Source organism: Hermetia illucens, chromosome 2 (assembly GCF_905115235.1).
Source record: "Hermetia illucens chromosome 2, iHerIll2.2.curated.20191125, whole genome shotgun sequence".
NCBI classification, from domain to species: Eukaryota; Metazoa; Arthropoda; class Insecta; order Diptera; family Stratiomyidae; genus Hermetia; species Hermetia illucens.
The window spans coordinates 51305121-51330883 of NC_051850.1; the positions used below are offsets into that span (position 1 = coordinate 51305121).

A 25763-nucleotide genomic window follows, 5' to 3' on the forward strand; every position below is an offset into this window, starting at 1 on the left:
GATCTCGAGCAACTTATCTAACAATGGAATGATCGCCTCATGCAATTCGGTTTGATGGCCAATCCCCATGAAACAGGCACTATCACTAACAATTGCAGTGACCTGCCCAGTACTGAGCGATTTAAATATCTCGGGTCAATGCTATAAGCCAATGGAGAGCTGTGCTATGAAATTGAAACATGCATTAGCGCAGCCTGGATGAAGTGGCTAGCAACTGATGTTCTTTTTGATCGACGTATCAACGAACGTTTCAAATCTAAAATTTATCGCAATATCATCCGCCCTATCGCCTTTTATAGTTCTGGGTGTTGAATATAAAGGACAATGAACGGCGTCTCGCAATAATGGAGACGAAGATGTTGCGTTGGACGAATGGCGTGATATGTCTTGATCACATCCAAAATCAGGATATCCGCGATCGATATGGGGTTGTACCGACCGTGAAAAAATTGCGAGAGGCATCTTTAATGATATGGGCATGTAATTCGCACTAAAGAGAATTCACTTTCCAAGATGAAGTCGATGGTAAGCAACCAAAAGGCCGACCGAAAGAACGTGGGCTTCATATGCTGGATGGTGATTTGAACGACGAGCCGACCCCGGTTGTGAACGGGACGAATTGTTACGCAAATTTATCTGAGTGGAAAGCCTGCAAAAAGTGTATACTGCGCAGTCAGCCAGAAAGGAGAGTACAGCAACTCCCATAATGAGAGGAACTTCAAACCTGACTATGGCTGGACTGTTGGTTGCCTGATTCTTCCAGAAAGGCTCGGAGGCTAAATTTTGCCTGTTAGAACTCTCTTATTCGTTTCTACCAGGATTAAATGGAAAAAAAGGAAGTTGGTGTTTTGGACGCAAGTTTCACTGTGAATTAGGGAAGGTTACCAACCGACGGCAGCGGAAGTTACTGCCAAAAAGGCGAAGCTTCTTGGGAATGAGGACATGGGCGTTGCTGCATCACCAAAAATGGCAATATCCAGAGAAATCGAACGCAACAAAGTGGAACTTTCCAAGGAAGATGGGGACAAGCTGGTAATCCCGGTGAGATTTATACTGGACGCATCTGACTCTTCAGTTAGCGGCGGCTTTTACATTAGACTATAGTTATGTCTACAAATTAATCTACAGCATGCCAAAGTCACTTCGTATCTACTGGTAACAAGGCTCTCAAAGTCGCAGGACTGCCCTTATATATTTCTGGTACAAGAGCAATGAGTTCGTTTTAACAAAATCTCTGGTATTGGATCAATAGACTAGGATCTTCTTCAATGAGAGCTCCTCAAGACCGGGAGCTGCGGTCTGATGTCAAAATTGTTAGCCCAAGACCTAGTTGCGATCATTTACAATACCAAGTTAATGGTAAAAGGAAAAATATCTTAGTTGTCTCTGCTTACTAACCCTATGATTCTTTGTGTCCTCCGCTGAATGTTGAACTCTTAATAGATTGCGATGCGCGCGATCAATGTTAGAGGGGAAGTTATTTGATTTTATCACTTCAGCTGGTATGATGACATTAAACATTGAGCGCTCCCCTACGTCCGTAGGGCAAGAAGAAGAAGTGAACTAATTGACCGAACAATCTGCACTTTTAAAAAGGAATTCCAGGAAAACGGATTCGACAAAATTAAATGAACTTCTTGGCTACAAAGTGCAACTTCCTGGGCTATTAAAGACCCTTTTAGAGATAGAAGACCAATTGAACTCTGAATCGCAGAGCGCTTTGATGAGATTTGTCCATTACCCCAGGCAAACACAATAAAACAATTCCGTGGTGGAACCGAGGATTGAAAAACTACAGGAAATCAACTAGACCACTTCTAAATGTGCCTGTAAAAGCAATAAGAATGTAGACTTGTCAAAATTGCGGAATTCAAAGTGCGCATAGATAACATACTGTGAGGAAATGGAAGCGAGACTTCAAGCCTACTGCAATTGCTCTGCAGTCTTTAAAAGGGACGAGTCGGCCAAGCTGGACGAAGTCCAGAGTCTAGTTTGTCTTAAAAATAGAAGACTATCCGAGAGAACAGGTGGCAGAAGTGGAAGGGAGAGAAATGGCGGATTCTGCGAACCTCCAATTGGGAAACTGGGCAAGCACTAGTTACAAACGAAAAAGCAAAAGCTGCTATACTGTCTTTTCAACATTTCAAAGGACCTGGCATGGATGGCATCTATCCGCCGATACTAAAGGAGGATATAAAGAACAACTTCTAAGAAATAGTTTTCGAAGATGTCTTGCTCTGGGCTCTGACCCTACCTCTTGGTAGAAAGCTAAGGTGGTCTTCATACCTAAGCCTGGGAAAGCTGACTATTCAAATTCAAAGAATTTCACACATCATTGTCGCAGAAATGTCTGCATACACGAGTTGAGTGTCGCATTTGCATACATTAAATGAAACAAACATGCTTAGTAGCGTGGAACGTCATGTAAGTCACTTTTTGGTTCCAAAAATAGAGGGCGCAACTCTGAAACGCAAGTGCCTAATGGGCGTGTTCTTAGACATTGAAATGGCATTTGACTGTGTGCCTTTCCAAAAACTTGGCGGTGGCTTCTGGCGCCGTGGTGTTGATGAAACTTTAATTAAATGGGTCTATGGTATTCTAACGCAGAGATTACTGTGTGGTGTAGTGGATGTTGGTCGTTACCTGACATGTTATCGCCACTTCTGTGGATATGTTGATCGACTGTTTTACGAACTGTAAAATCTGACAATACATGCACAAACTTATGCTGTGCTAGCTGTTGGGCGAAATCTCCAACCCGTGCGTAGAAATTTTCAACATGACGTTGATTTGATTGGTAGATGCTGTCAAAGCATGGCTTTTCAATAAATCGAAATAAAACCACGATGCTATTATTTACAGAAGAGGAAAAAACAAAATAGTCAGAGATGAAACCTGAAGAAAAAATACAATTCTAATGAGCTATAAATATTTCAAAATGACTGCCTTGGTTATTGATACAGAGCTGTTAACGTTTGGGCCATTTAGCGGTACATGTACATATGTCCTAACCCGCCAGTCTGTCTGGGGCTTCTGCGACGATACTTCGTTTGAGCAGCTCGATATTTGAATGGCTAGTCCGACAGATTTGGGTCGAGGTTTCGCGACGTCCAGTCTTCAGCACGGATAAATGCTGCGACATTGCCCGTGAGACATTGTTGAAAACGTTTCGACTTATGCGTCAGCGCAGAATCTTGTTAGAAAATTCAATGTTCACGAACCAAGAAAATATCACTACTGGTTCGAGAACAGTTTCTTTGTGTATTTTACCAATGGTTTTGACTCCAGGAAGGCAGAAATGGATAGGAGTGACACTTTTCCAAGAGGCTCCGCACCAAACCATCACGGACGCGAGAACCCGTGGGACTGTGTCTTTCTCGTCATACGATGACTGTTAGTATATCCAATCGTTCTGCTTGTTGTATTTTTGTCTAATCGTAAATTTTTCTTTCTTCTGTGAACATCGCTATTTCGACTTTTAGATGCTTCAATCGCGGAGATATAAGATGCCCAAAATGTCGTTTGTAGGTTTTTATTCCCAGGTCTTCGCCCAAATTGTGAGCAACGGTCTAAACGGCACTAATTGCAAGTATTCCGGTTAGTTTTCGACCACACCATTTCAATCACCTTCTATGGACGTATCAGACATCAGATTTTTGGTGCTTATGTGCTCCAGCTGCAGCGGGTAGCATCCCATCCATAGAAAATCCTGCGATACATAAACTAATCCGGGATATTCCGTTGGACAGAAGAACCAAGTACAATGAACCAATGGACCTCAGCTCACACACATACATAGTATTGTAAAGCTTTTCAAATTGTTCGCAGCTACCTGCTACTTCCTTTTCCGAGTTATCTGGTACCTATGGTAACATTTGGGGATTCAGCTTCAGATCATCATAAAAGGCGAGGAGGTTTCCTCGGTTTCCCAACGTCTCGTCTAATCTAAGTCTAATCTGCATTACTGGGGATCTTAATCGAGCAAGAAAAAGCGAATATTATAGGGACTATTGTGATATATTACCAAAATCAGCCTTTGATATCCAAATCTCCCAGATAAAGATATCGAAGCAAATTTACTAAGCACATACAACAGAGACTTCAACAACACTTGTTAGGCTTTGTGTCCGCTGAATGATTACACAGAACCCATGATGACGAATGGTAGCAATCTCATTCCCGAAAATAAGTATAAATATGATACACCATTAACTATCAAAACACAAAGGAAACTGACATTTTTTGAAAGTATTGATTCCTTTAAAGGACAGTCATATTTTCTGTCAGAATGAAGACAAATATGACCAATTATTTCCGGTACTTCCTTCTATTTTGAGTAAAATTATGGAAAAGGCAATGAAGCAACGTCTCCATGAAAATCATTTTCAGAGGCACCATATATTGCATTTTGAAATAGTATATTTTCCTACGCTTTCAATGCAGACTGTAATTTTTAAGACATCAATCTCCATCGAACCATAGCAATTGAATTTACAAAAGGTGAAGGTGGTTTATATACCGTAAAATGCTATGCGATTTGCTTTCTATCATACACTCAATAACGCAATTCAGACACTTGTCCATATCGTATTGTTTTCAGCCCACTCAATAAATCCATGAGCACAAGTGACTCATTACAGATAAATATTTTTCCCATATTTGTACAACTATTGGCTGTCTCGCCTAGTAATGCGCGTTGATCGTGGCTGATTTCAGTTGACTATAAATTAGGCATAGAGGGCAAGTGCCTTCTTAGAATGAATGTATTCGTGTCATTATTACTTTCAATGGTTGGAAAGAGACTGTCTTTTTATTAGCAGGCTCCGCTTTTCAAAGTAAATGCCTTTTAGAAAGATCTCAATCAACTCAAATGACAAAGCTGTCATCAATCGCTTTGTGCTCTCCTATCCTTATTCTACGAGAGCCCCATAACGGGTTGCCTAACTAGTTCCATTTGAAATGAGTCGCATACCACCATTTGACATATCGCACACTCAACACCCAACTCCAAGTTCTCCACAAAACTACTAACACATATTAGTAGACTTGATGACCCTGAATTTTTGCATCACCAACTATAAAAATATTTTCCAAAATTCATTGCTAATTAAATCTCACGACCTCATTCAGGGTATGACGTAATATATTTTTTAATCAACAAAAGAAATTTGTGGAAAGGTGAGACTGGATTCTACCATACCAAATGGACTTCAAAACCAACAAAATTTACATTCATTATAAACAAAGATCCACTTTTAGTGAGCATGTCCAAATTAAAATGAATTAAGAAAAGAAAAACAGATGACTAAGTCGGTTGGGAATAGTGAACCAACTTTAATAGAGTAAAAGGCAAAAAGAACTGTATGCGCGAAACTAGAGAGATCTTTTTGCCTGGTTCGTTACATAGTACCGGGCGGAATGCATAACATGATCTGAGTTTAGTGACTAAGCGAAATTACGAAACTGATCCGCAATAAAAAGGGATATATTGAGTAGGAGCAGAAGCAAAGCGTTACACAGAATGTAATAATTATAAAAATTGATCCTCAATATATTTCTAACTTAATCATTCTGGAAGCATATATCACCATAATTTATCTCTGAGTACATATGTTACACGTTTCTACCAGCTTAGGTGCCTTTCTACACCGGTTGATATGTAAATATCTATTCATGGAAAATTTGCATCGACTATTTATCCCGATCTCTAACAAATCGATTTAAAATTATATCGGAGATTGTTTTTCTTGCACGTCAAGCTTTTTTTATGTCTCTCAGATACTAGCGGAATTCCTTCCATTCAATGTTAGTGTCTGACACAGATACAGTGCATGGGACCAGCCGAACTGCTATAAAAATCAAAAGCAAAAACACGACCAAGAAAAGAAAGAATCCAAGTGTTATTTTAGAATGGTATCTAAGGGAAATTGGAGGAAGCTCAGGACTGCTGGTTGTGTAGTAACTTAAAGAGCAAGCAACAAAATGGAATTCCGCCACGTGGTAGCAGCGGGAGACGATAATTTACACGGGTTTACTGGTCTGGATTCGTAGGCAAAACTGAGAGATAATTCATTGTGGGACTATTCACTTTATTATGAAATGCATGTACAGGGTGCGCCATCTTTTATGTCGATATACAAACATAAATACAACAACAATACTGATATCTATATATGAGATAATATTTAATTTGGTCCTTTAGAATTTATTTGGACGAACTTTTGAATACTCCATCGATCAAGGTTACTTTTTTGGCGAAAGCAAAATGTAACCTTTTTGTTACCCTTCCGAACATCTTGGGTTGTACAGCAATGATTTCGGCACGAATGTTTGCCTTGAGCTCTGCGAGGGTCTGAGGGTTGTTGGCGTACACAGCCCGGAGAGGTCAAATCTGGATATCTGGGTGGCCAGTCAATATCGTGTGGCGCGGAAGGATTCGCCGCATTTGAAATTTATTTCGAATGTTGCGAATGCGAGTGGACAGATGACGCTACTGGCGCTCTCCACTCAGTTTAGACCTCGCCAGAGGAGTGGAGAGCAGAGTGCCATGACTTGACGGCATGACCTAAAGAAATGAAAAGAAATCTTTTTTTTTAAACTCTGTGGGTTTAATATTTACTTAAAAACATCTCCTTTACTTCTTCTCACTTTAAACGGAACTCTTCGATTCGCGCAAAGATGTGGATCGCCCTCTCTTGGCTTCTCGGCTATTGCCAAGGCGCAAGAGGATGACGCCGTACTTCAGAGTCTCAAATCCAACGCCAAATACAAGTTTCGGGAGTTCAGCTCGAATCTCTCTCTGTGCTGCGAAGACTCGGAAAAGGACCTCGGCCTTACATTCCGGCCACCTTTCGCAAGGAAGTTCACGCGGTTCACGACTTAGCGCATCCAGGCATCAGATCAACAAATCGGTTAATCACCGATAAATACTTCTGGCCCTCCATGAACAAGGATGCCAATTCCTGGGCCAGAGCGTGCATCGCATGCCAAAAGTGTAAAGTCACCAGGCATGTAAGGAAAGAAGTGGGCTCATTCCCCCGCACTACCAAGCGATTCCACACAATACACCTCGACATAGTAGGGCCTTTGCGAGACTTGCACGGTTATAAGTATTGTCTCACAATCATCGACAGGTTTACGCGATGGCCTGAAGCAATACCTCTGAAAGACATTACGGCGCAATCTTGTGCCGAAGCCCTCTGTCGAGAGTGGCTACTTCGCTTTGGCGTCCCTGCAGTGGTCATCACTGACCAGGGAATGCAATTTGAGTCCACCCTTTTCTCGGAGTTAGGAAAACTCCTGCAGTTTAAACGCCAGCGGATTACTGCATACCACCCGCAATCCAATGGAATGCTAGAACGTTGGCACCGAACGCTGAAAGCCGCCATTATGGCACGCGACGATCCGTCCTGGACCCAAGCTTTGCCTCTCGTCCTACGTATAACACGCCGAGAGGAATTTGCTGCCAGCCCACCGGAACTGGTATACAGGGAGAACCCGAGACTCCCAAGTGATCCGGTCTTCGACAAGAGATCGGATCTCACAGAGTCGGGGTTGGTGCGTCTGCTGAGAGACAGTCTCCGACGCATCAAGGCCACTCGTCCGCACCTGTCTGTGCGCCCAAGGAACTGGACACGTGTACGCACGTCCTGGTCAGGACGGATGCCGTCCGGAAGCCGCTGCAGCCTCCTTATGAAGGCCCGTACCGCGTTCTCGAGCGGGGAGAACATTTCTTCCTGTTCGAGATCGGTGGACACAAAAAGGCGGTCTCCCTGTCCAGGCTGAAGCCTGTGTGCACCCCTAAACAATGGTGCGTTCGCTTCAAGGACTGATGGAGGAACACAGTTTCGGATTCAGTCGCTGAAACCCTTCGGTTTCATCTGGGGGCGGAGTGATGTGGCGCGGCAGGATTCGCGGCATTCGAAATTTATTTCGAATGTTGCGAATGCGAGCGGACAGATGACGCCACTGGCGCTCTCCACTCAGTTTAGACCTCGTAAAAGAAGTGGAGAGCAGAGTGGCATGACGTAAAGAAATGAAAAGAAATCTTTTTAATAGTGTGTATTGTACGGTATCCCTTAGTTCGTTACAATTAAAGGAATTAGGACAAAATAGAACAATTTATTTTATCTTAAAATTAGATCGCGATACATGTTTATTCAACTTAAAAGCGAGGAGAAGGAAGAGAGTTGACAAGGAATAATCTTCAGTTTATTCTAATTAATTCTCATAAAATAATTCAATGGTTGTCCCGATTCATGTAGCGTTTTAATACCATGTTTATAAAATCAATAAAAGGTGTCAAACCAGTTGAACAAAATAAAGAAGTGTCTAAAATCGCTTCCTTTTGACATCAGACGGCCAAGGAATTTTCGTTGTAGAAACTGGATTTTTTGGTTTGCAGCATAGCATGGCACATCCTGTTGAAATCAGACCTTTCTTACGCATTTGTGGTCAGACGTAATAAGCCAACGTCCACCGATATCTATTTCAATCGATTGCTTCGTTTTCTGATGATGAATGATCCAATGATAGTTTTAGCGCAAACGCCGTTCCAAACAGTCACTTTTCGGTCATACAATAGAACTTCGTGGATCTCGTGTAGATCCTCCATCCCCCAAATGTAGCAATGTTACTTATTAAAACTGTCAGAGAATGTAAAATAGGCCTTGTCGGTCATCAAAATTTGCTTGCAAGAATCAAGTTTGGGGTCAACTATTCGAACGACCGTTTGGCTGTATTTCAAGCGTGAGGACGGCTTGTCGGCAATATTGTCTGTGTTAACTACACTTTATACGGGAACAAAAGTGGTTCCAGTGACGCAAAAATGTTGAACACGGTGACGATTCCATTTTTGGGTTCTGGGCTACGTTCTCTCTGATCACTCCAACCAGTTCATTGGAACGTCTTGGTCGTTGATGAACGGCATATGCTGACGATCTCCCACTGCACCGCAATCAATAAAATTCGAAACCAAACGACGGATAGCATCGTCAGACGGTACCTGCTGGCCACGATATTTTCGACGATATGCGCGATGAGTTAACACAACTGAATGACTGTTGTCAATGTACATTGTCACTACTTAAGCGCGTTGTTTCGGTGTAAAGCGATTCATGGTTAAAATTGTGCTGAAATGACGATTCAAAAACTCGTGTAACCACATCAATTGATTGCTAAATGTCAAAGTTATTTGATGTGGCCCTTGTAAGTTCTCCGGGAGACGTCCGCCTTAATTAGGACATACGTGCAAAAATCGAGATCCCTAGGCACGTTGGCCACGTCTTTCACGCGATGGGCAAGTGGCTTCAGCTTTTGGACTGCTTCCTTGGGCAGATAGACAAGTGGTGTAAAGACCCGACCTAATATTGAGTATAGGGACCCTGTGCGGAATTTGCAGCAAATTCTCCGCAATATACCAAATAGAAAGAGTGGCAGGATTTGCGACCAAGAAGGGTCATCTTGTGCGGCTTTCAGCGTCCTGTGCAATCTCTCAAGCATCCCAATAATTCCTCCCCCTAAAAGGGGAGGACCCGAACTGCACCCGGGGCAGCGATTATAGCTGCCAGCACACCAAAGTATGGAATCCACGCTCAACAGAGATGATCAGCACAAGATTGTGCAGAACTGTCTTTCAAGGGTATCGCCTCTGGCCACCGCGTAGTCCTATCCAAAATTGTGAGGTAATACCTCAAACCGTGAGTCTCGCAAAAAGCCAATTAAATCGAGATGAATTGTATGGAAGTGCTTGGTGAGAGAGGGACGGAGGGAACACACGTACCGCTTTCCTCACATGTTCTGAAGCCTTGCACTTCTGACATGCTTTGCAATCTCTAACTCAGAATTAATGTTCTTCTTCATGGACGCTGGTAACTTTTCGCGCTAGATCGTAAAAGGCGTGAAAGACTTCCTTGCGGAAATCAGCCGGATTATATATATGTATATATGGTCTTTGTCTCTTGCAGAGTATACTACCTCGCAAAATATACTGGACGTTGAGCTGAAGATAAAAAACCTCCTAAATGATTATTCAGTATTAGTCCTGGTACTATTATTGAATAACTGCATCGTCCTTCTGTTCGCGATTGTCGGAAAATCTTGATTTCTGCAACTCGTAAAAAATCGTCATGAACTACATTCTCCTTTCCAGATACGTGTTGAATTTCGGAAGTGCTCTGGCTGATGAAGCTCAAGTGCCGAAGGTGACGATTTGTCTGGCTCCTGTTTCAAAGCAAAACTGATTGACTCATGGTCCGTAAACACGGTGAACGGACTGCTTTCAAGGGAATACGGGTAGCTTTCAGCTTGAGTGGTTCCCAGATTTGGTTCAATTTTTGGAAAAGGGCAGCACCTACACCAATGTACAAGTTGCTGAGAGAGTGTCAAAAGTGTAGCTTTCACCAGCTCGAAATCGCTTGCATTTTGACTGCGTTAGGCCGAGGAATCTCACTACCGGGGGATGGAAGAATTTACATTTCCCAACTTTGAGTACTAGACCGGTGTCAAGCAGACGTTTAAAAATACTCGGACTCAAAGGAAAACGCGACCAGAACGAAATAAGCGCATTGCACAATCCAAAAGTCATTCTGGTAAACTGGAGGTCGATAAAATATGGCAGTCTGCCATAAAGTGCGTAAATTCGATGGGAATGGGGTATCGATGTGGACCCCTCGTTTTGCCTCACTGTCTTTCAAAGGCAATTTTGGTACTGACTGTCAAAAAATGGTTTTCCAAAATTATGGCTGGCTCTTTCCAAACCGTTCACAGTTACTTGCATTAATCACGCAAATTGTTCGCTATCGAATTTAGTACTTGACTCGACCAATTCCACGTTTCCGACCCGATTTTTCACGAGACTCAAAGTCTACAGATTATGACATATGTTATGGTCCTCATAGTGCTAAATACCGGGATACTGGATAGCCAAACCATAAAGTGCCAAATGAGCACTATATTCTATCGTATTTTTGTGTCCGGATGGCTCAAGTGGTTAGAGCGCTTGGACGTCGTAGCTGAATGTCGCCGTTCAAATCTCATTGGTGGTAAAGGGATTTGTCATCGTGACTGGATGTCGGATGCCAGTCGACTCAGTTGTAAATAAGTACCTGAGTCTAATCAGGGTAATGATCTCAGGCGAGCACAATGCTGACCACATTACATCCTGCAGTGTACTGTAGTGTACCGTTATGGTCTTCATTAAAGTGCTCTAACACACTTCAAGACCCTGATTCAATTGGACTGTTGCGCCAACGATTATTATATTATTTTTCAGAAGGTTGAGATTCAGATAAGTTTGGATTTAGAATCTTATCATGGGATCTGCATCCTTTATAGACTTATACGTCGGCAGTTTGATATTTAGTTTTAAGATCCAGCGAAAAAAACTTCTCGGCTGAAACAAATTACAGCACCGCATGACGAAAACTGACCGCCTCCTTCAATAACATTGAAAAGGACGCTTACATCAACCCCAACAAACTAACAGGAATGCTGTCCACTCACCTTGACATCTATCATGTGACAAACTAACGAATGATAGCGACCCCAACCAGGTGATAGCTTCCTTCAAAATGATAAACCTCTGCGACTTGACACAATCGCCAATCTTTAACTCTCGTGGCAAGATCATTCATTAAACCTTTGATTAGAAATCGACATTCAGCAACGACATATATTCATTTCTGAAAAACACCTTTTCGTAAAGTGAATAAAAACAAAATGACGGAGTTGTGGCACATAATTGCTGCAGGAAAAATAGCGTGCAATTAAAAAAAAAAAAGTTGTAACTCCATTATTTAATGTGAATAATTTTTGTTTCTTTTCGAACTTATCAGAAAACAATTGCTGCCATATAGAAGGCAATCATCTTGTTGCGATGCGTGCAAGGTTTCAAGTCGATCGAATGAGTAGTTTTCACGCTATCCTGTTCGCCGATTTTTTTTTAAATTTAAAGTTTTGGCTATGGGAGACAGAAACGTCTCCCTATTCTAGTACCACGGCGGATGTACAAATGGACGAAACATCCATAAGTAGCTTTTACCCTTTGCAGTGCGCAACTGTTGAAAAAATAATTACCAAAGCTGAATGTTCCTAATAATAATCAGTTGAAAACGGTCCCTCGCTCAATCTGATGGTTCAAGGGCAGTGTTCGTGGAGCTGTAACTTTTACAATTATTGGAATTTCACTTTGCAATTTTGGGGAAATATTCTTCAAGTATCAATACTATCAATTCACAAAATAAAAAATATGAATTTGTGGAAAGCTCTAATTTTATATTTCGCCTTAAGAACGTAAGCATGAGAAAACCCTTCCACAAAATTTGTAGACCTACGTAAACTACAACAGCGGGAAATTCTAAAGACGGAAGCCACGTCCACCTGTCAGCTGACTGATCACCATTATCTGATCAACCAAAACGAAGTTTTATACTAAAATATACTATCTTCCATAAATTCATCATTGTACAGCGGCGCGGTGTTGACGGGCTTGCATGGTCAACTTACACCAATATTTCTATTTCCATTAAATGCTACCTCTAGTACTCTCCTCCCCCCTTCTCCCAGTTCAGTTGGGCGAGAAGTAAGATCGGGAATACACATGAGTATGAATATGTACTTTGAAACAAAATGCTAATCATAATGTATCATAGGCTTACTTCTTTTTCTACCGTAGATGTTGTTCCTATAGGCTTCTCGGGTTGGACCATCTTCACCCGTACAGATTATTCCCACTCACCACAGTCAATGTATCGCGCATAGAATTATTCGTAGGCTACAGAATCGTTCACGCTTCAATAAAGAACCAAGAATTCTTCGGAGGATTCACCTCGAAAAAGGCTCAGAACTCAATTTTTCTGGCTCAAGTCCCTTAGGGATACATGAAAACAGTGAGGTCATCCATGTCTTGTGGTAGAAGCCTTGACAATGCTTTGCAACGCTTCAAATCCACGGTTTTTGTAAGATGAAATAGGCTCTGTTGGATGCCAACAACCGTGTGCGAATTGCCCTATCGTAGTTGTTTGTTTACACAGAATATAGTCATGTGAATGAAAAGGCTTAGTTAGTACTTTTCGAAACACCCTCGAAATCGTAACTAGTCGATGAATTTAACTTTTGGTCAACAATGTCATCATTCTATTTTTCCGCCCGAGTTCCCATTGCTTGCTACAAGAATCAGAAGCAATCAGAGCAGCGTGACCGTGAGTGGCATCAGATGGAAAACGCTCCTTTATATATTTGGAAAAACACGCCAAGGATGCGAATTATATCCAATTGAAACCGCCAATAGTTTGAGCCTAAGTTTTTCCATCTGATGCCACTCATATTCGCGCTGCTCCCAGGGCAGAGGTGAGGCAGCGTCTGACGAGTTGCCTCTGCTCTAGGCGAAAACGTTTATCCTATATTTTTTTAATAGTTGGATGCCGTGCCCCAAACGAGGAATCCGTGGACCAAAAAGACATGAGAGTAAGTTGCTCTCCATTTGGTCCGGTCCAACAGCAAGTGGTTGTGCACTTAGGATCCCTCACTTATCCTAAACAATTATGAATTATATGTTACCAACTTTTAGCAATTAACTATCATAGAAACTCCCCTTAAGTTCATCTTAGGAGTATGAAATTTTGCACCGACATAGAGTATCGCGTACACGCCGAGTTTCATGAAAACCCCGCTATTAGTGTCAAAGTTTCACCAGTTCAAACTTTTCAATTTCGCGCGAATTTACTGCATTATAAGCGAAGTAAATAATTGACATTCGAGTGAAATGTTGAAATTCCATTCATGGAGAATTCTTTCCAGCCCTTGTTAAGGTTTTGTATGAAAGAAACAATTTGAATGAAATTCAACTATTATCAACAAAATTATAGAGGATCTATGTATCACATTTTACGTGAATTTATTGCACTCTAAGACGTGTATGATGAAGTCATCTTCACATAAATTGGTCTTATATGAGCGGGGGTGTCCATGGAAATATTTTAGTTTCCCGTTTTTAGGTTTTTTTTAAGTTAGTTGTATATTAGTATGAATTAATCGAGATAGACATGTCTGTGCGTAGTTATGTGCTAATAAAGTTTGCGGGTAGCGTCCAATATTGATGTTTTTGACATGTATGCACATATGTATATCTAGATTTTAGCATTTAATGAAGGAATATTCTGCATTTTTTTATATGTACGAATAAGACGTTCCTCACATAAGATGAACACAAAACCTTTTACCCGAAGCGCCGAGCTTCGCGACTTTTTTATATCTGTTGTAGGTTACCTTCTTCACATTTACTAATAATATTGAACGCCTAGTGTGAAGCGTATGAGGTTGACTATTATCAATACAGTACTTTCCAGATTAAACTATTTATGCAAATGTTTTTTTAACTATATACACACAGAATTATCATGTATTTATCGTTCCTCATATAGGCAAACACAAGATCTTTTATACCTGAAGCACCTAGCTTGCGGTTTCCTGACATGTTTTTCATCTGGCCCACCCTATTAGATGTTGCTTTTGTTATCGGCTAGTAAGTCGACTAGGCCACGCTACTTTTCAAAATTGTTAGACAAATTTCTTTATAGGATGTCATTCTATTCCCCAAAAACATGTAGTATGACAGCATCAAGAAGGTTCTGACATCTCCACTTGCCTATTCGAGTCAAAGAAGTCAGTAGATCTTTACCATCACTCGTCATTGGTAGAACCCTTCCGAGCACAGAGCCTGCCATCAATGTCCGACAGTGGGAGAGCCTTCTTGATGATCGGACGGCAAATATATTGAGTAACCCACCTGAGAAAATCGATGAGAATGAGGCCAAGAGCAAAAATGATCTTTCGTCGGGTGGTGCACAGGTCGTCGGACGCGGAGCGTCATAAGAACTGGCTAGGAATGGCGGAAGCGGAAATGCATCGGGGAGGCGGAAGATGCCACAGAACGCAATGATTCCAGAAGTGCACCACGAAAGAGCTTACAATGTAGTCGTAAATCTTTCGATAGTCCTGTGAAGAACGTCAACGGTCGACTTCTCATCCACGATTACGAGCAGCTGAAGAAGTGGAACGAAAACTTCACCACGATTGTTAACCGTATCATATCCGGTGAGTTTCCTCCTCTTCCGGATAATATGGCCAGTTACTGCCGAATACAGATATGGACTATTCATCCAAGCAGAAGAGAAATCGCCGGGCTTGATTGTCTTCCCGCAGAGTTATTGTTTGCTGCACCTGTCATTTCTGTAAATCTGTTGCTCCCACTCGTACAGAAATCTTGGGAATCCTAGACCTTTCCCAGAGAGTGAAAGAAGGCGATGATTGTTAAGATTCCAACGAAAGACACCCGTTTTGTGTATCACAATTGGAGAACTATTTGTGTGCCACCTCCCGTTGCAAAAATAGTAGCTAAAATAATCCTTGAACGCATCAAAGAACATCTCAAAAACTTGATCGACAAAGAGCAGGCTTGTTTTTACTCCGGATCCTCTGTATTAATACCCTACGGAGCCTTTTGGGACGATGCGCAGAATTTAGATCTTCGCTGCACCTGCTCTTCATCGATTTCGAGAAAGCTTTCGAGAGCATGAACAGGAAATGTATCTTCTTGTTATCGATGAAATTTTTCATTCTGCTTTGCCCGGAGAACATGGAGGAATTCAGCGGAACATGACATGTTTTCTCAAACATCTCGACTACCCTGACGAGATCTGTTTGCCGTCTCACCGGGCCATGGACCTTGGACAAATGACTCTGGGTTTGAAAAGGAGGCAAGTAGAATTGAACAGAACACTAACAAAACCTGTCAGTCTGGCGGGCCACCGCACTCCATCTGCATTTACAAGGAAAGCATAGAAGATGTCGAACAATTTATATATTTAGGAAGTGTGGTTTTTTCTGGCGGTGGGACCGAACTCCATGTTCTCTGACACATTAACAGCGCGAGATCCACTTTCGCTGCCCTATCTAAAATCTGAAAATTCAGTTACCTCAACACAAAGATCACTTACTATATGGGAGTCGCACAGGGAAAATGAACTGTTACTCAAAAGCTCGAAGCCCCCGTGAACATCTGTTTGCAGCGTATCATCCGGGTACGCTGGTTTCACACTACATTAAACGGAAAACTTGGTCGGCGCACAAACCTGCCACTCGTACACACTGTGATCGACCATGTAGTGGAATCCACTCTCCCAAGATGACAGATGAGTGGGTCCCCCGAGGGCACTTGGTGCAGAATAATAGAGAAGACGCCTTGAGAAATCCTTGGGGGAGCTCAAGTACATTTCAGGTAACCGCGAATTATGGTGCGTAATATGTTGCCGACTATGAGAATAAAGTTATCTTTAATTCAAATTGGATATTTCTTACTCACACCAATTTTTTGTGTTCCATTAAAAGTTTGTGAAGTCCAGATCTTACTCCAACTTACTTCTTGTTGTGGGTGACTTTCTTCGGGCTACCTTGCCCAAACACCTCAAATGCTTATTCTCTCACCGAGTCATGGACCTTTGCCAAATAGCTCTTGATTTGGAGGAGACAAACAGACTCGGACTGAAAATAAACACTAACAAAATCATGGGTCTCAATCTAACGGACCATTGCCCTCTTCCTATTTTCTTAAATCCATGTTACTCGACGCATTAATAGCACTAAATCCGCCTTCACAGTTTTCTCTAAAATCTGGAATTGAAGGTACTCCAACATCAAATTGAGATTGTTCCTGGCCAAGGTTCTCTCTGGGCTTTTATATGAGAGCCACTATTATTAAAAGACTCCAAGCCTCCGTTAGATCCTATCTGTGCCATATCATCGGAGTGCTGATAGATCACACTACAGAAAGGGCAATAACACATTGCTGTACACGGCCATGAAAGAATTCGGTACCTCAACGAAATTGATAAGACTAACTAGGCTGACCCCGGCCAATGTGCGAGGCCAGATAAAAGCAGCAGGATCACTCTCAAGACCATTCGACATCAACAACGGTCTACGACAAGGGGATGCGCTACCATGAGTCCTCTTTAACCTGGCCCTCGAGAAAGTGATCCGTGATGCTGGGGTAAATGCAAGAGGTACGATCCTCTTTAAGTTCATGCAACTACTGGCATATGCTGACATCATGGGAAGAATGACCCGAGCCGTACAAACTCCCTTCATCCAGATCGAGCAGGCGGCGATTGGGGCGAGATCTTGGGCTGCACATCAATGAAGGCAAGAGAAAGTATATGATGGCCAAGTCAGTACCAAAAAGCAACCAACCAACAACATCAAATCGCACTGGCCAAACGGGAAGAATAAAGATAGGAGACTACAACTTTGAGACCGTTGATAATTTCTCCTATCTAGGGTCGAAAGTCACAACGGATAGCAGCTACGACGATATTTCAGCTTACAAAAACTGTTCCGCTTGAAAGTCTTACCATAGCGTTAAAGCTCTTACTGTACATGATGATCTTGTCAGTCCTAATATATTCCTCGGAAACTTAGGTTCTTAGTAAGAAAAATGGTGAACTCTTGACCGCGTTCGAGAGAAGAATCCTCCAACGAATTTTTGGACCCCTACATGTGGATGGACGATTCCGTAGCCTACATAACGACGAAATCTCTGTGCGATACCATGACCTTCAGGTTGTGGATAAAATGTTACGGTGGGCGGGTCACTTAATCCGTATGGATGAGGATGAACCAGCCCGGAAAGTTTATAAGGGCAATATCTATGGTAGAAAAAGAAAACGAGGCAGACCCTGCCTAAGATGGAGCATTGGCGTAGGTCAGCACGCCAGACAGCTTTTAGGGATATCGAATTGGTGGACCTCGGCGCAAAACCGGGATGTCTGGAGTTGTTGCGCCGTTGATGATGATGATTTCATTGGGTTATTCTTGCACGAAACAATCTTAAACGAAAAACTGCATCGGTACACCGGCAAAAGTCCTGATAGATCACACTTTAAAAAAGGCAATAACTCCATTGCTCGCTATACCATGCGATAGGATCCACTATCTCAGAGTGGTCGACGAGTAGATGGCCCTGCAAAAGTATGGCGAGGAAGAGTAAAGCGCAAGCTTCCCGGGCAAAGCTAGCATAATGGTGCGTAGCATACACAAAGTGGCAAAGACTTGAAAATCCCCAAACGTTATTGTTGACAGGTCGTGTCTTCCAATCAACCTCACAAATAATCCTTGCATTCAGGTCTCCATTTAGATTTAATTTATTTGCGATTTTTCGTTCTCTAAAACGAGAATCCACCGCTGAAATTTATACTTCCCCCATCATGCATGACTTACAAATTTATGGTAAGTGGCTAATAACCTAAGCCAGTGAGCCTCTTGTATTGTGGTTATGACACACATTGCCATCTTGCCGGCTCAGAAACGTCGAAACAAGGAGAAAGGAGAAGGATTCGGTCATAATGCAAAAGGTGGGACCCGAATGGGAAGGCAATGAGGATTGCCAGCTGACATTGAATTTGATTAGAAAAAAGGATATGGAATTGCCCAAGTTAGTATGGTTAAGTGATGTTTTCGCATGAATATGAATATGAAGAGAAGGGCACAGTAAGCACTTATTTTGTTGAATAAAGGCTGCGCCCTTCTACTCAAATTAACAATTTGTCACCAAACCTAGCGCCCTAATTGGGATCTAATTACACTTCAAACAGAGCAAAACCGTAGTGGATCAGACGTTTTAAACTATGTCACCAGGGTACAGGTATATGACACAGGGCAAGGGTTGTACTGACCTGTTTCACTTCCTTTGGTTTCTGTGGTTCAAGCGGTTCATGCGTGCTGGATCTGGGCGACCAGCTGTGCCTCTTATTCGCGTCCCTCACACCGGAAGTACTTTGATCACGAATTCTCATTTTCACTTTATTGGCTTCACTCGTTTCACCTGTTTTCTGGCGTACACTTTGTGCCGACCCAACGCGAGGTGTTCGCCCCGTCACCGGAGTGGTAGGGGCCGGCTGATCCTCAATTTTCGACATGGAAGCACCGCGACGATGACGACTCTGAAAGCGTTCGACCATGTTGCGATACTTTTGCGAAGTGGCGGCCGCCGCGGCCGCATTCTTTTCCATGCCATCACTAAAGTCGATGGTAAAAGCCAGAGCTTGTTTCGTCGGTGATTCATCCTCAACAATTTGCAAGTCCCCCGTCGCCGTGTCGTCCACCGCTACCTGGTCAGACACCTGGTCGGCCGATGTGGTGGGCGACGAAATTCCATCACTTGCACTCTTGCTCCCTGGCGTGTCCGCTTCCACTTCAGCGTCGCGTGGACCAGAGGAGGGTGTGCTCATGACATCATCCACGATTTTTTTCAAATTCTCTGGCGTTACGTCGGCCTTTTCCTTCCCGTCAGAATCGTCGTCCACAGGTGCATCCACGGCAGCAACACGGGCCCGACCGTTGCTCGCATCGCCCGCAACATTGTCACCGTTGTTGCTCGCAACACACGTCGCTCCGCTGGCATCTGTCACCAGTCGCTTGCCGTCTCGTTCGCGGCCACCCAGATGCATTTGCGCTGCCGATTTTGCATCCTTCTCGACTGCAGTGGCAACTTGATTTGTGGGTGCACCCGCCGCAGACGAGCTATCGAAAATTGCACATGAATCCGACTTTTTGCTGGCGGTGTTGCTCGAAGATGACGACAGTTGACTCAAATGCTCCGCACCCAAGTCATCCATTTTCCGCGACAGCTGGGAAGTCGCGCTGCGACCATTGACTCCACGCGCTTCTACTCTCGCTCGATTTTCACGGATTATGCAAATTCACTAGATTTCCACACAATTGTACCGTTAATCGCGCAAAACGTTTCTGGGCTACCGTCAGTCCAGGCGACGTTTCTCAACAAATGGACTGCACGGCGATATGTTGCCCGAGCCCGTGAGTACACAATTTCGGTATTGTTGTCCTGTTCATTTGCCTATGCTAAACACTTGTTTCGACACAGATCACTGGTCAGAAGGGGCCAACTAGATTTGCTTCAGATGTGGGGGAAAAATTTGCACTCGCCTTCACAATAGCTGTCAGGTTTCGACAACTCTCGAATGGAGAGTTCACGCCTAAATTCTATAACTTGCACGTGCCCAATTCGAAAAATTGCACCATGTATTCGTTGTGTTACCAATAGAGTGCCTTGTGGCTGGTTTTTAAAACAATTTCAATGCATTTTACCAACAAACGCGGCCACTCCACTGCCCGCCGTGTATCGAGAAAAATATGACGACCACGAACTGTCAACTATTGTTCGATTGCTTTCTGATTGGAATGCGAGTTCCCCTCCTTTCCGAACTGCCGTATCGACATTGATTGACTAACTTCACGATTGTTATTTTCTGTCTGCGGATAACCGAACTCTTTAAATAAACAATTTCTTATTAAAGATTTATGAAACCATTTAAAACTTGTCATCAGGTGTTTTTCGCTTTAGTTCTCGGTAGTTATTAAAAATTTACACGCAGCTGCAGCATTTTTTTTCTTGTGAAAAATAATAAACTTTCCTGAAATTCAAATGGGACATTGCAGTACCCTTTTTCTATCAGAAAAAATATTATTAAGGGTATCAGGAACATATGGTTAAATGGAGACAGTTATATTAATTAAAGACAAATCAAATCGGAATTTATCTGCAATGCATTTCAAACTTTTTTGCTATCCAATGTAAATTTGAATTGGAAAGCACCATGCTAAATTAAGTTATGACAAAAGACAACTACAGTGAGCGTAAATGAAATCCGGACAGCGTCGTAACAAACACATAAGTGCCCAGGAAGGAAGTAGTTGTATGCATATATAAATATATATATTTTTTATAGAAGGACGAAATTTATTGCCTGTTGAATGCAATGCGAAAAAATTAACGAAAATGGAACAAAATAAAACTTTTATTCAGAGCGAATTACAAAAGAAACTGTATTTTCGTAATAATAAAAAACCGACTAGTTAGTATTTTGTATGAAGGTATTTAGCTTCATGTTCACTCTTTGTGGTATGAATTCGGCTGGATTTTTTTCCATTCTTCGAGAACACGTTCCATCGAGTGTGTTTTGACGAAATGGAACTTTTGCGAAGTCAATTGTAGATTGTGTTGGGATTTCATCTTCTTCTTTTTCTTCAGCGTTTGTCCCGTTCACAAGCGGGGCCGGCTCGTGGTGATCGGTTTCACCATTTGGCTCTATCGAATGCCTGATCTGGATGCAATCTTGAGGCTTTTAAAACCCCACCCAGCGTATCAAGCCACTGTTGTTTAGACCAATTCTTGCAAGTTAATTCTCGTTAGCATGAATTACGTGACAATACCATCGAATACGCCTCTCTCTCAATTTTTCCACGATGGATGCAACCCCATAAAGATCGCGATATCCTCATTTCGGATGTGATCAAAACGTTTCACGCCACTAGTCCAACGTAACATCTTCGTCTCCATTGCCGCAAGACGCCATTCATTGTCTTTTATAATCGGCCAACACTTAGAACCATAGAGAGCGACAGGACGGACGACATTGTGGTAAATTTTAGATTTGAGACGCTCGTTGATATGTCGATCACAAGGAACGCCACTACATCCAGGTTGCGTTAATGCGTGAAGCAATTTCATAACGCAGTTCTCCATTGGCTGATAGCGGTGACCCGAGGTATTTAAATCGCTCAGTTCTGGGCATTGTCTGTTATGCCTGATTGTGCCTGTTTCATGGGGATCGGTCGTCAAAAATTCAGTTTTGTTAAGATTCATTCTGAGACCGTGTTGCATAAGGCAATCATTCCATTTTTGGACAAGTTGCTCGAGATCATTTTTGCTTAAAACATCATCTGCATAAAGCAGTGTGTAGGGCGCTAGACGTTCGATATCCCGTGTAGGGATTTCATATACCTTAAAATAATTGCCCAATAACCAAATGCGTGTTTTGCACGCTATATATTTCGGGTCATTGTGTTGGAATATCTTGAAGGTTTGACGAATACCCAATTTCTGCGCGCTGGCATGGATTTTTTTTAAAATGTCGATATAATTACATCCATATTTTCCTCCATAAATTCCAAGGTACCCATGCCATCCACTCAGTTTTGTGATATGCTTTTTCCATGCGTTTATTTTACGGCATCCCATAACTGATTGCCGTAGGTCCAGATAGCATGATTCAGATTGATTCTTGTAGAGGAAATTTTCCCCGTTGATTTCAACCCCCAGACACCCGGCAACTAGTGGATTGCCATCTTTCTACGAATTTAACTGCATAACTGGCCATGATGGCTACGATACGCGGCGTTTGGGAAGTGTCGTAAAGGATCTCGCTGAATATGTACTTTGTACCATCGTCGCTTTTACTATAAATAAGCCACTACATGGCGGAAAATTTGAATTTCCTTCAGGCGTAGCCTCTTCATAGAAAGTGATCAAAGGTCTAATTAACTGTTTGTAGCCTAAAATTTTGACTTTTTTTGGAGTTGGTTTATTTAATTTGAAGGCGTAGTTTACACAGTTTAATATCTTGTTAACACGAAGGACGTTAGATAGTTTGGAGGTGATGACGATGGCTAATGTTAGGAATTGGAATTGAATTGATAACAGATTCTTAGCATCGAAAAATATTTTCGAATATATCCTCAATCAGTTCCCGCGACAATCGTTTGATACTTTTAAGGACTACGGGCTAGTTTCCATCTGGTAAAGTATCAGTAAACCTCTTCCAAATATGAATTCAGAGAAACTTACTCGCATACTATGCCCTTTGAAGAGATGTAAAGTATGAAGTCATCGGCATACTGGAGGATTTTGATGGGGCTGCGGTTAGGAGCGGCTTGGGGAATGTCTGCTGTGAAAAAATAGAAGAAAAGGTTGCGGAAGTACGGGTTCTTATTCGATGCCAGCAGAACTGGTACAGGAAGAGAAGAGCTGTTGCTGAATTTTCACTTGAGATTACCGACCATCTAGAAAGCTAAAGATTAACGAATGGAAATTTAGGATGTTATTGCGCTTATAGACTAACCGGTATTGCTATACGAAAACAGTCTATTGCAGGAGTCTTGCAAAGAATCCCGTGTTCAACCGAATGACCTGTTCAATTGACGAACTGGAAATCTTGGATAGTATTGTCCCCATCACAATGCTCATCGATGATGAGTTTGATGTTCACTCGAAGATTTTATCCGTAGTTGAAAGGGTGGAGTTAGGTTTGTAGCTATCAGTAAGAAGAGGCTTTTCAATCTTTGTAGGGGTAGAAGTGATTCGTGCCAGTGAGCCTGTTTAGGAGAAGTTTTGTGAACACCCCAGTTTGATTGATCCTTTGGTTATATGTTATCGATTTGAGGAAGGCGATTGAATCATCACTTCCAGTTTCGGAGCTTTGGCCAAGCGTGTGGAGTGTGTTCTGGTCAGCTTTGGAAGGACGTTTCCTTTTTTAGAAGGAGAAATATGTTGGGGTAAGATATCATTGCAGTTGGCAAATTTGCCTAGTTGTGGGGAGACTTTACAGAATTTCCTGTATACATATTTTGGTTCAGTTTTATATTGATTAGGCGATGATTAGTACACATAATAAGAATCCTATCCCGGATTGAATTATCGAGGTCATGCATTTCATCCTCTATTTCTAAGTAGTTTACACCGTAGGTTTTTCTTATATTAGATCTTTGAATACGTCGTCCGGGAGAAATATAAGCTTTCGGTAGTTGACAGTGCGGGTTGGCACGAGCTCTTCGCATGCAACCTTAATTGTATCAGCGTACTGACGAACCGTGTTGTAAGATACATCATTGGATATCCGGTGATTTGGAGAAAGTTAAATTTGGAACAGCTTGGATCAAAGCGATTGGTTAATAAGCCTCCAGTTAGCATTCCTGAAGTCAGGTCCAGTTAAAGGCGGCAGACGCGTGACTCTATCAGAAAGTTGGATATCAAGGATAATGCCATCGTGGTCATTGATGCCAGGAACGGTTCTGAGGGGAACTTATTCAGGTTGAAATTTATATTGATATTGCTGCTAATCAGGAAATGATTAAGCTAAGATTGGAGTTCTTTACGTTGTATGTAGGGAGTGTCGAGCTAAAATAGGAGATATTTCTTGGGGCTTGATGCCAGCCAATGGTATAACTAGCGCACAGTGTTAGGAATCAGACCAAGGTGTAATTTGGCATTTGAATCAGCTGGATGTAGCCTCGATGCTCCTCTTGCCGAGACAAAGAGGATAATTTGATTTCCAACGGAATGAGCATATTGGAGCGATGGATTGAGAATAATGATACTGCTCAACAACGGCGAGTTGGAGATCCCGCCAACTGAAGATGTCGGACAAATAATACCACCACCAAATATAGAAGAAACAGTCCGTGCAATCTATCGGCTTAAAAACTATAAGTCGCCAGGGGCCGATGGAATCACAGTCGAATTGGTTAAATATGGAGGCGGCCAATTACACCAAGCGGTTCATCAACTTATGCTCAAGGTATGGAACAACGAATCAACGCTTGACGACTGGCAGAGAGGCATTATCTGTTCCATACATAAAAAGGGAGATATCACACAGTGGAGCAATTATAGAGGTATCACTTGCTGAGTACCATCTATAAGATATTCTCTGCTATCTTGCTGGGGGGGGGGGGGGGGGGGGATAGCTCCACATGCCCAGAGCATCATTGGTCTATTCCAAAGAAACTTCATTCCACGTAAATCAGCAACAGATCAGATTTTCCCATCAGCAGGTCACACAGATATGGCAGTAATAACCGCAGAATGTTTTGCTTTTAAATGTCTGGGCAAATTAAAAAGTGATCTAACTTTTAAAGTAAGAATTTTGAAAACAAACTACATCTCATCTATTCATGGGGAATTCTCTTAAATAGTTCCACGTAGGATTCGTAGAAATCTACGCTACACTTTCACTAAATTATTATGCGTGTTCAAAACCAATCGATTTCATTCTATTTGCACATTCCAAATCCTTGCGAAAATTAGTTCCTTCCTAAATTTTGTTTTCATATTTTGCACGTGTTTGGAATGTATCTATTTATCGCAACACGATATCCGATAACATCTGAATGAAATGTGAAGTGTCTATAAACCTTCCCATTTAATTTACATTCAAAATTCACATATTGTCTGCATTCTTAATTCTCATAGGATGCGTGTGTATAAATACAATACACAAATTGTATACCAGTGCAGTAATAAAATTTACTCATAAGAGTTAACCTGTTATACTTGGCGCTTCGGTGTTTCACTTGATGCACATCAAAGAGATCCTTGGCGTTATACCGAACAACTTCGCCGCATTTAAGGCGACTACCTACTTGGTGTTTCGGTGCTCCACCTGAAGCACAGAAAGCGGGTTCTTAGCTCTTCGCTAAAGGACAAGCTGCATGTGCCGATGAAAGAATCGGCGTCTTGTGCTGGCTAGCGCTAAAACAATACGTTTTAATATTGTTCTGTTGACTCCGTACTTCCTCATATGCAACAAAGCCGCATTAATTTATTGTGCTAAATGAAACTTTACTATTTCACCGTAAGTGTTCTCAGCTAACTAACTTACTGGACGAAGACACGAACGAGTGGCTCAGGGAGTACTGTTCCTCCCTCAACGATGTGTGGAAGGGTGCGCGACTAACCCTGAAAAGGGTCTCTGAGCTGCCATCGTTAAAAAAGTGCTTCCTCTGACTTCCAGAAAAACAGAATGGAATGGTGCTGGGTTTCTGGAACAACTTGGTGTGCAGAATAACCTCAACATTTCCACCTGAATGCTGCTAGGCAGCAAAACAAGAGAGAGAGCCGATAGGCCAGGAAC

General features: G+C 42.2%; 1 protein-coding gene across 3 annotated transcripts in view; it reads right to left on the reverse strand.

The window, feature by feature from the left end:
- LOC119647410 (serine-rich adhesin for platelets) overlaps nt 1–20874 on the reverse strand; it is a 42049-nt gene extending 21175 nt beyond the window's left edge. For all 3 annotated transcript variants that reach the window (XR_005248864.1, XM_038048286.1, XM_038048287.1), the window contains exon 1: nt 18729–20874. Coding sequence is in view for 2 of the 3 variants with exons in the window: in XM_038048286.1 (XP_037904214.1) it covers nt 18729–19670 (942 nt within the window). In the remaining variant the exon portion in view is untranslated. The remainder of the gene's footprint in view (nt 1–18728) is intronic.
- Nucleotides 20875–25763: the final 4889 nt, after the last annotated feature.